Consider the following 14655-nt stretch of genomic DNA (forward strand, 5'->3'; position numbering starts at 1 on the left):
CAAAATCACGGCAACCGTCTCTTAAACACCTGGCAACCACGGGGCACGTACAGACACGTTCAATTAGGGCGGGGCAACCTGCGAGAATGAGAGAGAGAATGCAATATTATAATATATTATATAATTATAATGCAATATTATATAATAATATTTTTTCCTCCCACCAACATGCTCCTTTAGGGCAGGGTTCCTCAAATCTTGCCCTGGAGGGCCGATGCGCTGCAGAATTTAGCTCCAACCCTGATCAAACTCCCCTACCTATGATTTTCTAATGATCCTGAAGACATTGATTAGCAAGCTCAGGTGTGTTTGATTAAGGCTAGAGGTAAACTCTGCAGGAAAGTGGATCTCGTGGGCCAGATTTGAGGATCCCTGCTTTAGGGGCTCCGTAGTATACATACAGTTAGGGTGATATTAAATTACTCACCCTCATGTCGTTCTAAACTCGAGTCGTAAGACCTCCGTTCATCTTCAGAACACAAATTAAGATATTTTTGATGAATTCTGAGAGCTCTCTGACCCTCCCATAGACAGCAATGTAATTACCACGATCAAGGTCCAGAAACGTAGCTAGGAGATCGGTAAAATAATCCATGTGACATCAGGGGTTCAACCGTAATTTTTTTATGAAGCAACGAGAATACTTTTTGTACGCAAAGAAAACAAAAATAATGACTATTCAACAATTCGTCTCCGCCGCATCACCCTGGTGCCATTTTGGAGAGTATCCACTGAACGTAAACAGCGTATGCTATTATGTGTCAGCCGCGTGACGCAGTTTCTTAAGGGTCAAGATCAAGTTATCTGCATCTCCTGCGCTCCATTAAGCCATTCCCATAAAAACTGTAGTACAATTATAAAGTGGCTGTGTCTATAGTATTATAGATTACACAACATTATAATATTATTTTCAAATTATTGTCCCCGGATTAGTAGGGTACTCTTGTAATAAAGTAGCAGTGGCTGGGACAGATTTTAAATATCAATTCCACTTAAAAAGAGGCAATCTAATCCTGTTTACATGAAATAAGCCTGCAGCCATGCACAAATGTGGTTAACAAATGAGGTTAATGTTAATCATTGATAAATATTCTTTATTTGAGAACTACACTGACAACCTTTTTTATTTAGGTTTAGAAATGTTGATGTTTCACATGGCCTAATAAAATTTAGACCCTGTTAAGATCATACAAGTAACATTATCTTTCCAAACTTGTTGGTCTTCTCTTTTTGATTGTATAGTTTTAAAATGAATAACTTATTGGATTGTATACACTCATTATGTACATCCATATGTCGGAGAACAGTTATTTGATTTTCATACAGAAAACTCTGAAGTAGACACAGAGAAAGTTCCAGGAGAGAATCCAAGAGAGACACAATAATCTGAGAACAATATTCACAATAACAACAAATAATTTCAGTTCCCTTTATGCAATTCAATTTTTGCTTGCTCAAATATTTTTAAGATATTACAGTATATATATCATTCTGTTCTTTTGATATATGGATCTGCTTTTTATCATTACCTGTAGTGTAAAATATAAATATATGTGACTATCCAAACATTGTTTTGTTTTTTTTATCATCAAAGTAAACGACTTCAGCATGATTCAACATAAGAAGAAAAAATACCCTTAATCTGAAAGATGATGGCAGGTGTCTCCAGTTTGAACTGTATTCATTTTAACTGTCATAGCAATAGTTAGCAGTTGTTCTGGGTTTTCAACATATATATATTTTAAAGCTTTTTAAAACAAATTTCATTCATCAAATAAAACCACATCATAACCACCGTTTTACTGTGAAAAAACATTAAAAATACTGATACATTTAGGCTGTGATTAGTGTTACCAGACCTTCGCAGAAAAATCAAACATTTCTAAAAGGCAATGTTATACACCTAATGCAATGTATACGCACATACAAAGGGGTGGTTGATTGCGATTTCACTTTTTAATGTTAGTTAGTGTGTAATGTTGCTGTTTGAGCATAAACAATATCTGAAAAGTTACGAAGCTGAAAGTTCAATGCAAACAGAGATATCGTCTTTTAAAATTCTGGCAGTTTAATGCCTACAAAAACGGCTGGTAGGGACTACAACAAGTTACTTCCCGGGTTCGTGACGTAACAAACCCAGATAAACCCCGACCTCGGGAAAAGATAGCTATGAGAAGCATTAAACATGGACGCGCGTGCAGTTGTACTGTATTAAAGCTTTAATCAGGATAAAACCGTGTATTAATAGCTAACATAAGCAGTAACATTTACAAATAACAGCACATCAAAGTATGAGACAACAACAAACAAAAACATAGGCCTACCATTAAAAGCCATGCTTGCACAGGTTCTGCATGATCCTCTTCAATAATATCCTCTGCTTCTCAATCGAGCTCAAACTGATAAGCGATATTAACGACGTCGTTGTTTACAATACAACCGGAGCACATGCCGCTGAGATGAGGGGCGGGATGTTTAGAGCGCACTAGAGGCGGGTTAGCCAATCACAACACACTGGGCTAGCTAACCAATCAGAGCCCATCGCCTATTTCTGAGGGCGGGGCTTCATAAAAGCAACAAAAGATCAGCCCGTTTCTCAGAGAAGGGACAGAGCGGTGTGAAATAAAGGTAAATTATGTGAAAAATAATGCACACTACATAGCACACTACTCCCACTCTGAGGTCCCAAGCGCTCTACATTCTGGAGCTAGAAATTGGTTCTTTACTTTGTGAGCTCCAGCCAAGCCAATATTAATACATTTAATATTCCACTCAGTTTACATTTTAATTTCTATATTTTTTTACGTTTTTTTTATTGTAATCTAAAAAGTTTCATATTAGAATCACAGTCTGCTTTCAGCCAACAGCAGACAATAAGATACAAAATGGCTCAGCTTTTATCAACATGCTTCTTAGTTTTGATATCAGTGCAACTGGTGAGTATTTGATTTCATAATTATTTGAATGTGTATAATCTCTTTCTTTAATAAGTGCTGTAACCGCTATATGTGAAGTGCGCTGATACACATCATCTTATTATTTTTGTAGGTCAAATCCTCTGGTGTGTTTGAGTTGAAAGTGCACTCTTTCACAACCACCACCAGCAGTGTGTGTAAACAGTCCAGAGACGGTCAGGTATATTTCCGTGTTTGCCTGAACTACACGCAGGACGTCATATCATATAGACTGGCATGTTCTAATGGCACTGGACTTACAGGAACACTGAGCACAAACCAGAGCTCCATCTCCACTAGTGCACCAATAACTGTGCCCTTTAACTTAAAGAGGCTGGTGAGTAGCTCAAGAGTGAACATTAAAGGGGTGCTTGATTATGATTTCACTTTTTTTAACGTTAGTTAGTGTGTAATGTTGCTGTTAAAGCATAAAAAATGTCTGCAAAGTTATGATGCTCAAAGTTCAATGCAAAGGGAGATATGACTACAAAAAAAGGCTGGTAGGGACTACAATGAGCTTCTTCCTGGGTTTGTGACATCACTAACCCCGATGCTTACATAAACCCTGCCCCCGGGAACATGCAACTACCTGTAATGGTAAGGGGGCGTGATGTTTCCGGACAACATGCACTAGGAGGTAGTTAGTGAATCACTACACACTGGGCTAGCTAACCAATCTTAGCCCATTGCGTATTTCTGAGGGAGGGGCTTCACAGAACCAGGAACTCAACAGACCATTTGACGAGCATGGACACAGCGGTGTAGAATAAAGGTAAAATATGTGAAAATAATGTGTTTTTTTTAAACGAAGCATGAACACGTTACACTGCACCCCTATACAAAATAAAGCCTTCGAAAAAAGCTGATCAACCTTCAAACAAATGTGCCAACTGAATGCTATGAAAACATACAGTGCTTAACAATTTATTAGACCACCTGTCATAATATAGAAAACCCAAATATTTTAGGAATCTGTCAAAAAATGGTTTAAATCTAAAAATGTTATTGTCATTTATTGGGCAAATAACAAACCGAAACAACTAAATAGTATTTATTCACATAATAACAAAAATGGCCTCCTTTGCCGTTGAGAACAGCTTGCAAGCTTGCTGGCATTGTTTATGTACTTTTTGACTAATTGGGTATCTGAATAAAAAAACACTATAAAGCACTTAACTATTTTTTTCTGCCTTTCTTTCATAGCTAACAGCAATAATTATTTTATAGCATTAGAAATAGCCTACTACTGTTACTGAAGAGCTTACGCATATTGGAGGACTAACCAATACAGAAAGCTAAAAAATGATTTTGGTAATTATACCAATACTGTTAGTTAAGAGCAGCAGTGGCACAAACCTTACAATCACTGTAGGTTATATAATGAATATAATTTAAATCTCTAGATCAAAAATTAAAATAATAAAGATAATAAAGACGAATAAAATCACAGTAATGTTCTGCAGGAACACGCGTCGCATGCACTTTGATCACAGTCAGTCTCCTCTTACTGTCATTTATTCATCCTGTAAAAGCGTCTGACATTTATATTCAGACAATTACATGCTGCTGTCCCTTCACAGTTTCTACTCTCATAAATTACTTGCACTGCATGTTGACTTTCAAACCTAAATTTAATGTTCAACAACAGATATTTCAGCACAGTGAATGTTTTGGTGCTGAATATTGTCTCCCTCTCTACTGTGTTCCGTCTGTTTAAAGGGGTCATATGATGCAATTTCAAATTTTCCTTTCTCTTTGGAGTGTTACAAGCTGTTCGTGCATAGATATAATGGGTTTTAATTGGTTTTGTCTCGTCGTGCCGGGACTCGGCATCACAATATGGTGAGGGGCGTAACATTTCCGTCACACGCTTGAGGTATTCAACCAATCACAACGCACTGGATAGCTGGCCAATCAGTGTACACCTTGCTTTTCAGACCGATGAGCTTTTTAAAAATCGACGCGTTTCAGAAAGGCGGGGCATAGAGGAGCAACAATAATGTACATTATGTGGAAAATAATGTGTTTTTTGAACCTTAAACCGCATAAACACATTGCATTACACCAAATAATATGTTGTACAAATAATGTTCTTTTTAGCAACGTCATATGACCCCATTAAGCCACGTGCCCGCCACGCCGGCGCTCTTTCAGTGAAGATTTCAACGTAACGCAGACTGTCAGGGCGGGCCTTTATGCAAAAATGGAAAGGCTCGCGTGAATTTGTGACATTTACAGATAAGGATATGACCTTTAACTGAAAGTTTTTTGCGCACACACGTATCTGTCAAAGCGCCTGACAGGGCAAGCCATTACGCTAATGCATCAGCTTGAACCTTAAAATAAAGATTTCATGTTTTGGGCAGCTTGGATCACGTACTTTTCCTGCAGGAGCTCGTTCTGTTTCCTCCACTGTTTTTAGATGCATTTTGTCCATTGAAATGCGTTATTCAGTGCTGTAATTTGATGCGACTGGCTGAATTGGACGTGCACTGAGGGCAGACCCGACTAATCGATAATGAGAATCGTTGTCGATGATTTTCATTATCGATAATAATCGATTTTCTCGATTAGTTGTTGCAGCCCCAATATCAAGACACAAAAAGACCAAAAAGAAATAAGAGAAAGGTAAAGAAAGTTATCTCTGGATTTATAACCTACATTACTACAAGCCAAACGAAGCGTGCAAGTGATATACTGGACAGAAAGCCAAGCTTCGTTTGTCTCTAATCACGTGATTCTCTGAAGTATTTGGAACTTTAGTAAAAATTGTGCTGTGTTCTTGACACATGCATTGAAGCCCGGCGGTGTCATACGTAACGCTACTAAAGTGAAGTTAGTTATTCTCAGTGTTAGGGGTAATGCATTGCAAGTAACGTGAGTTACGTAATCAGATTACTTTTTTTAAGTAACTAGTAAAGTAATGCATTACTTTTTCATTTAGAAGGAAATATCTGAGTTACTTTTTCAAATAAGTAACTCCAGTTACTTTGTTTCCATGTATTGATTGGCAGCTCTGGTGTTGCCATGTTGAGAGAAATCAGGGCTGCGTTCAGCCCCGACAAAAACGGTGCAAAACGTTATTCTTACCTGTGACACTAAAATGAGGCACTTATGCTCCCGTGATTCACCTCAGATTATGAGGGTCACCCAAGCGTTGCACGCATCTTTGGTGGGCGTGTCTAATTCATCTTTCAAATAGAGTTGCCGAACTATGGCGTCACTTTGTAGGCAGATCGGCTGTTAGCATCACACTGGTTCCCTTGACAAAAAGGATTTTCCATAGGCTTTTGGATTATCGCAAAAAATAAGCTCTGTGTTCAACCATAGCTAATGAATTTTACACGTTTTGTCCATCGAGATAATATTCACAAAATAATATAACTTTTATGAATTTTGAAGCCTAAATACAAGCACCAGAACTAAAAAGCTAACATTAGGCTATAAAGAACTACAGCACATGGTTGCTCGTCTTCAACGTCACCACCACCATGCTTCCCACAACTTTTAAACTTATTTTTAGAAACATTTTCCATGATAATTATTTACTCTGTGAATGAATTTTAATCCACATTACATTATATTAAAAAACAAAAACATGTTTATACGTGCTCTTTTAGATAGTTTTCCTTTGTGTAATAAATAATTGTTATTTTGCTTTACAGTTGTTATGAACGTTTAAAAATACATGTTTTATAATTGTGCCTTCAGGTTATTATCATAATGCATATTTTAATGATTGTATGGCCCGCATGCATATCCCTGCTTACCGCACTTACCTTCTCTGAAGCTAAACTTCTTTGAAACCTAGCTATCTGTCAATTTCCAGCCTCATGTCCCTTTTTCACAGATGATAAAAAGAGCATAGAGAGGGGCGAGAATCATTATAAGTCTGGGCTTGTAGAGTGTTGCAGCCTACATGCTGGTCTACTTAGCGGAGTTGTCAGGGCTAGCATGAGGGACAAAGTCGATGAAGTGTCAGTAAAGTCAGGGAGGGAGGAATAAATTATAATAATTAGTTATACGTGTTGAATGTGTTCAACTGAATATAAAAAAACTGTTAATCACTTATAATTATATGTTAATACAATAATAACAATAAAAGAAATGAAATGATCCAGTTAAGGCCAATAGCATCAGCAAAGTTATTTTCCCAACAGTAACGATTTTTTCAAGTTTGTTTTCTTTATATATTTTCTCCTGTTTTTTTTAATTTAATTTTATTTTGTTTTCTATTTTTTAACTGGGAGCTGACCAGAGCGAAATAAAGGCACTATAGCAAGCAGTATCTTCAAATGTTAAAAAATAAATGTTAAAAATACATAAGTAAAAAACTGACACATTCTCATAAAATAGTTTTATTAAAATAAATTATATTCTGTCAACAATTAACATGAATCTTGCCATGACACAGGTCTCTACAGGTGATGAAGGCATTATGTATTATTAATTACTATTAATTGGTTATTCTACAATTGATTGAACTACACATGAGAAAACACTACAATCGAAAAAACACTATGAATTGATAAACAAACTAATCCAAAAACTACAAGAACACGAGGCTGTAAAAGCGGGTTAGTATGAGTTCCTGTTCGGCGTGATGATGTTTAAAAGGGTCATTGGATGCAAAATTAACTTTTGTTGTTGTTGTTGTTTGAAGTGTGTGTACACATCCATCGTATAATAATAAAAATCCACCCAGTGTTTTTTTTTTAAATCCCTATTTTAAAATCCCCTTTCTCAAATCAGGCTGTCGTGAGATTCCTGTCAGAATGACATAGTTCTGCACAGGCCCCTCCAACGATAGTTGATTGACAAGTCCGTCTTACCTTAAGACCCGCCCTGAGTGAGCTGAGAGCTGTCCGCCATTGTGTCGACTCCGGTGCAGGGGAAGACAAGAATGTCTCCGATTAAGCGATTGAGGTGTTTTGTTGCTGGATGTAATAATGAACATAGCAGTCGTCATTTACTCCCGACATCTGAGCCGCTGAAGACGCATAGGTTACGTTACTTTCGTTTTGATTTTGACTAAATCTGTTTAAGTTTGCACGAATCATTCATGATCCAGCTTCATTTACAGAAGAAGTGAGTATAAGGGTTTTTCTATGAATCTTTGCAAATCGCCTTTCCTAATATGTGCTAGTTAGCAAGTTTCGCGGCTGAAGTTTACAGTCTGCTTGTCACCCCACGGAAGAGAGGGGCGGTGTCAGCAGAGCTCATTAGCATTTAAAGCAACACGGACTAGAATGGCGTGCTGAAAACAGAGCTGGTTTTGACAGGGTAAAAAGTGTGTTACATTGAGAAATTTTAACCAAAGTATGTTATAGACTTTTCATTATGACCCTAAAGAATCATATCAACTTGTGGAAAATGGGCATCCGATGACCCCTTTAAAGTCTCCGACAGCGCCTGTAGTCCCATTTAGCAACTTGTTAGCAACCGTCTTTTTTAAGAAACATAACATCTTTAAAAAAAATCACGAGTAGGGTGTAACTGGTGTGTTTTATGTCATAGAATAAAACGTGAAAATATCTTGAGCGTGTGTGAACCACGGACCTTATTTAAGGGATTTAACCAAAATCCCATTAAAAAAACCCATTGACTCTAGGACGATGGGACCGGAAGTGCTAAAATGCTAACTCGCTTCCAAAGTGTAACTTTTTATGTCGTAGAATGAAACGTGAAAGTATCTTGAGCTTGTGTGAACCGCGAACCTTATTTTAGGGGATTTAACCAAACTCCCATTCAAAAAAAAACATTGACTCTGGGACTATGGAACCGGAAGTGCTAAAATGCTAACTCGCTTCCAGGTTTTCGACATCATAGTTTCACCACTCACTGTCATTACAGGAAACAATCTCAGTGATAATTGAAGCATGGAATGCAGAGTCCTCCAATGATCAGCCAACAGGTATGCCTCCTATTTTTGCGTTTTATTTAAATACCGATTTTTAAAATGTATTTATTCATTATGATTTATTTGCAGAGAATATGAACAATATGATTGGCCACTTCGCCACCAAAATAAATCTTACTATTGGTCAGAAATGGTCCCAGGATGTGCATTTCGGAGAGCAAAGGGAGCTACGCTTTTCCTACCGCACAGTGTGCAATGAATTCTACTATGGCGATGACTGCTCTGATTTCTGCCATTCACGGGATGACCCGTTCGGTCACTTTACCTGTGACGACGCTGGCAACAGAGTTTGCTTGCCTGGATGGAAAGGCGAATACTGTGCAGAGCGTAAGCACTTTTTTAAAATGCACTTTTAAGCACTTTTATATATATCTAGCGTAGCGTTAGTTCTGGCAGGTCACATTAGTCAAGCTCGCATCAGCTGACTCTCAGCTGATCCCCATCAACCTATGGGAATACGACACCTATCTAAGCATTCATATATAAGATCCCTCAATATTATCAGCAGTTTTCGCATTGCTCAATAGCTAATTACCCTCCTCCATCCCCATCTCCTCCTCTGTCAGTCGGGATTCAGCCTTCTGATTCTCCTTTGAATCAGACTAATTCTAAAATGTGTACATAACATTATTGAACTTTAACGATATCTGCAATACATTTATGTTGGTTCTGTTCTGTTTACCCTGGGGGGTTATCACTGCTCTCATCCATGCTAGGCTGCATGGATGCGCAGGGAGTTCTTGCCCAGAACAGAACCATACCGCCAATCCAAACTGTATGCTAATTGTCAATCATCTTTGACGATAGTGGTCCTGACAGAAATATAAATATATATATATTTTTTTTTTTTGTATCTTTTTGTATTTTTGAATATGATGCAAATTATTTCTATTTTCCTGATTTCTCTCCCTCTCATTTTTAACAGCTATCTGCTTATCTGGATGTAGTGAGGAACATGGTTATTGTGAGGCCCCCGGTCAGTGCAAGTGCTTCATCGGGTGGCAGGGCCGCCGCTGTGATGAGTGCTTACTTTACCCAGGGTGCCTACACGGCACCTGCAAACATCCCTGGCAGTGCATTTGTAAGGAGGGATGGGGTGGCCTGTTTTGCAACATGGATCTTAATGTCTGAATTCATATATTCAGTGTTTTAATCGGGGGAGAAACCATGTGAAAAAAAAAACATGTTTTGGATTATGGTGTCCTGTTAACAATAGACAGTGTTTATGCCATTAAAAAATAATAGTAAACAAATAATAAATAAATAATAAATACAACTGAAAATTGTGTGCATCTTCTTTATGCTCGTAAGGGCTAGACTGATATCAAGTGGACATTTCAACAGCAAATGTGCTTTAAAAACAGAGGAGTCATCATACCCGTCACAGCCCAAGCGTATTATGTTATCATGACTTCTGCTGGTAGATACCTGAACTGACAGCAAAGAGCATCTTTCTCCATTGATAGTCATTCAATCAAAAATATCTCAGTAGTCTGACTGCATGTTTGCAAGCAACATATAGATCATGAATGTTTCACTTTTAATATACAAGATACTTTGCCAGTGACCTTTTTAAGGGCTCCTCAAAGTGTGAAATGGCTTTGGATTGAGTGTGCTCCCATGGAGCCATCAGCATATCATGAATGTTTAGGAAATTAGAACTTCGTAAAAACAACTATTTCATTCTTGACTACGCTCACAAAATAGTTTGACTTCAAATTACACCACACAGACACCTTTTGAGCAAATCCATTTTGTTTTATTAAGTTTTTTTTACTCGTAACAGTAAGAGTCAATTCTAACAATAATAAATGTGCATAAAACAAGTCTTTTAGAATGCAGCACAATATCTTACAGCAACTATAAGCAAAGGGCAGGTGTAAGATTCCATGGAGGGCGTTAAGCATCCAAGCAAGTGCTTTCAGCAGGCAGGACCACCTGTGGTTTCGCCGTCTGCAACGGCTGACCAGCTTTTAGGCATTGCGTTTAGTGAAAGAAAGTGACGCTTTGGTTTAATAGCTCTTGTGCAGCAATCTCAAATGAGTAAAACGCTGACCTCAGCGGAGGATTTGACAGTTACATTCATTTTGTTTTTGTTTTTTTGTTGTGTGTGGTTGGTGTCCTTTCCCTGCTGAAGGCACATTACCAAGCAACAAAGCAACTCTTCTGTTGTCGTGTGTTAAGTGGACATCTTTTGCTAGCATCTAGAGTCGGTTTGAAGGCCTTTTTAATAATTGTACTGTTCTTACGGTTATACTCAAGATGGATTATCGATGAATGTGCCTCAGTTCAAGCTCAGATATCGATCGAGACACTTGATTTACACTATGCTGTAACAATGATAGTTACGGTACTGTGAGAAATTAACTTATCTACGTACTTATCTATTATGAGAATTTGACTCTGTTCATTTTTATTCTTCATGCAGTTATTTATGTCCATCATATGACAAATACTGTGTTTTTGAAGGTGTAGTATCTATTTGTAAACAAAACCGAATTCCCCACAGTGGAAATCATGACGAGGCGGAGTGTACTGCCAATTTTTGAGACTCTCGGTATGTGTCGGTACTGTATGCAGGCAATGCGGAGCTTTATGTTTTTGTTTTTTTTTAACGTGATGGCCGGAAATGATAATAAAAGAGCTGTGCCATATTTCTGCAAGCATCATTTGTTAGCTGGACTATTACTCTAATTCTTAAATTATCCTAAGAAAATTTCTCATAGTTATAGAATCTTTTATTATTCAAAATAAGATCTCAATATTATACATGTTCCTTTTCTTTTCTTTATATTGACTATGTACAGAAGTGCAAAAAGTCAACCTTCGTCCCTTAAGTTATGGCTCTCTCTCGTTCGCAGCTCGAGGCCCGACCCTGTGACCTCCCTCCTTTGTTTTACATCTTTAAATATTCAGAAATCTTGGGAGACAAGTTGCTGCTCATTTTGGCCTGACATAGAGGGATTTTTTTTGTTGTTGTTGAAATATTACAAGACGATTTTCAATTCTGAAATGCATACAGTAGAAAATAACTTCTTTTTCTCTAGCATGTACAATTGATACTTTAACCAGCTAATTGTAGACGTGGTCTTGATTTGACACAAAATAAAGGGTTAAAATATCAACCTTACCATAGCTACAAATAAACTCTCTTTCTGTCGTTTCCACTCTTTTTTTAAGACAAGATAAAACATTTTGTTCAACAAATTCAAAACCAAAATCCTTGAAATTCAAACATTCTACCATGAAAACTAACATGAAGAATTAAGAATACAACACTACTAGATAAACATTATGAACTTAACATGATGTAAAAGAAAGTGACAGTAAGAAAAACAATAATTCATTTCCTACATTCTAAAACAGTTCTATGACAATAGTCAAATACAAAAAAAAAAAATCTTTATATGCAAACAACACATTTCTAACAAAGGCTTTGAAACAGAGTGAACGTTAAGAGTAACATGATTAATATACACATAAAATAAGTGTAAAGAATAAAATCTCATCCGCTGTAATTTACCATTTGTGATTGAAAGAATGTTTGTGTGGGTTCAAACACTGATATATAAGGCTTTAGTGAGGAAACGGCAATGGCGTGCATCCTTTCAAGTCTGTGCACCTAAACCAGGCTGAAATCCAGACTCAAGTGAACTTGAGCCGAGAAACTCGGATTCATTCGTTTCATCTCGAGTCTGGTTGTGACACTAAAACCCTTGCGTCTGTTTCCTGATTTACAAGCAGCCTTGTACAAATTATTCACCTTCCGTGATCAGTATACCCAGTCAAAACACATTTAAATAATACAAATAATAATAAAAAGACTTTGGCACAACTTAATGTTAAAAACGTCTCATTATATTCTCCGTTCCTCTTTTACATCATCCAGCGGTCATGAAATATTCGAAAAGAACTCAAAATCAACACAGATGAGAACTGAAGACAACCCCTGACCCAACACTAACCTCATCTTTCTGTGTACCGAGTCTCGAACTCACAATCTGTAACGAAATACTCAAGCAGTGCTTTTCCAGCATAATTTTAGAGTCCTCACACCGTTACGGTGAAGACTGGAACGCAATCGCTCGTTTCCGCGCGCGACTGCTGAATCAACACTACCGTGACGTTCTCCTAACGACACGCGTGACTCTCGATTACCCTCTCCGCTCTAACGCAATATTCTCTCGATCAAGGCAATAAAGAAACAGGGCATTAGGAACAAGGCAACCCTGTTCTCATAGGAGTCAAAAAGGCTTCATAGTTCTACAAGGCCTAATGGGATGATCGACAAATAAAAATGGCACGTTTCATAAAAAAGCCACACACTTGTGAAATTATGTATAAAATCAAGCGCTGTAAAAAACATTAATCTCTGGTAAACATAATAACACTGTTGATATAACACTCTAGATCGGTGTCTGGTATTCAGCCGGTGGTTATGGTACATAAAGCTTGCAAGAATGTGCTTCTGAAAGGTCTCAGGTGATCAATTTCTACCCAAAACATTCATCGGTCAATCTCGACTCTGCGCTTACAATCTAGTTTGACTAGAAGCCAGAACTAAAGATAGAGAAAACTACATACATTGAATTATTTTGCTGGATGTTTTGTGCCATATCGGCTTTCGATTCGCTTTTCAATTCAAGGTGCATCTTTTGTAACTTTTGTAAACTTTCAGATAAATTTAGAGGAAAGAAAATCAAGGTGTGAATCACAAAAAAATATCTCTTGGTCTACTATCATGCCAAAACGGTGTTAAGTCAGACATGAAAATGAAAATGTTTCTACTAATCCAGCTTGAGAGTAAAAATGCCATCCTGTCTGACATAATGATGTAGTTCACTCAAATTCTACACATCATGTGGAAGGACATTCAGTTTCACCCCAGTAAAACCCTACCATCATGGATGACCAAATTCTAATCTTTATCATATATTCTATCCGGCGGTGATCTTGACGTTAACATTTAGAAATTTGTTTGTTTGCCTTTTGTCCGGGGCAACAGCGCATTCCTGTGATCTGAGGAAAAGTAGAAAAAGCACATATTAAGAACACTTGAGAATAAGTATTAAAGTGACAATTCTGTCATTATTTAAATGATTTCGAATGTTGAAGAATTCTTTTCCATACAATGCCAAGTTAAAAAAGTGCCATTAAAGTAATTCCTGTGACTTTATCATTGTATTCTAATACCAAATTTACACTGCAAAAGTGGCATAGACGCACATGAAGAAGCATTTAGGTGTCCTTACACAGTTTAATGCTGCTCAGAGGTGGCATAAATGCATTTACACAGCATTGTTAATGACGTACTGTTATACTATGGGCTGAGGTGTGTCAGAGCAGGAATAGAAGATATTTTGGAGAATGTTGGTAACCAAACAGTCGACGGTAGCCATTGACTACCATAGTTTTCTTTTCTATACTATGAAAGTCAATGGCTACCAACAACTGTTTGATTACCAACATTCTTCAAATTATCTTCTTTAGTGTTCAACAGAAGAAAGAAACTCATACAGGTATGGAACAACTTGAGGGTAAGTAAATGATGTAAATGAGAATTTTCATTTTTGGGTGTACTATCCCTTTAACTAAGCTGTGTAAAGATGCATTAAGTGTTCTGAAGCCTTATAATAGCTTTGCGTGATGAACAGGCTGAAACCTGCACATTAGTTTCCTTTTTGGAGCTTGACACACATGGTCATAAACTAGTTGTATGGAAAAGAACTTCTTAAGAATTGTGCTTTTGTGATCTAACCAATGACAGTTCTTGAACCCCCC

At 37.4% G+C, this 14655-nt stretch overlaps 2 protein-coding genes across 19 annotated transcripts in view; one reads left to right on the forward strand and one right to left on the reverse strand.

Moving 5' to 3' along the window:
* Positions 1-2691: 2691 nt before the first annotated feature.
* Positions 2692-10145, forward strand: LOC107679393 (delta-like protein C). The gene is made up of 5 exons (XM_016474909.1): positions 2692-2936; positions 3049-3291; positions 8808-8868; positions 8944-9201; positions 9800-10145. Exons 1-5 carry the CDS (start codon positions 2886-2888, stop codon positions 10003-10005), a joined length of 819 nt encoding a protein of 272 aa, XP_016330395.1. The 5' UTR covers positions 2692-2885; the 3' UTR covers positions 10006-10145.
* Positions 10146-10611: 466 nt separating this feature from the next.
* Positions 10612-14655, reverse strand: part of LOC107679403 (muscleblind-like protein 1) — a 74539-nt gene continuing 70495 nt past the window's right edge. For all 18 annotated transcript variants that reach the window (XM_016474940.1, XM_016474935.1, XM_016474937.1 and 15 more), the window contains one exon: positions 10612-13893. The gene's annotated coding sequence lies outside the window, so the exon portion shown is untranslated. The remainder of the gene's footprint in view (positions 13894-14655) is intronic.

The sequence above is a fragment of the Sinocyclocheilus anshuiensis genome, unplaced genomic scaffold (assembly GCF_001515605.1).
Source record: "Sinocyclocheilus anshuiensis isolate Anshui unplaced genomic scaffold, SAMN03320099.WGS_v1.1 scaffold2206, whole genome shotgun sequence".
NCBI lineage: Eukaryota > Metazoa > Chordata > Actinopteri > Cypriniformes > Cyprinidae > Sinocyclocheilus > Sinocyclocheilus anshuiensis.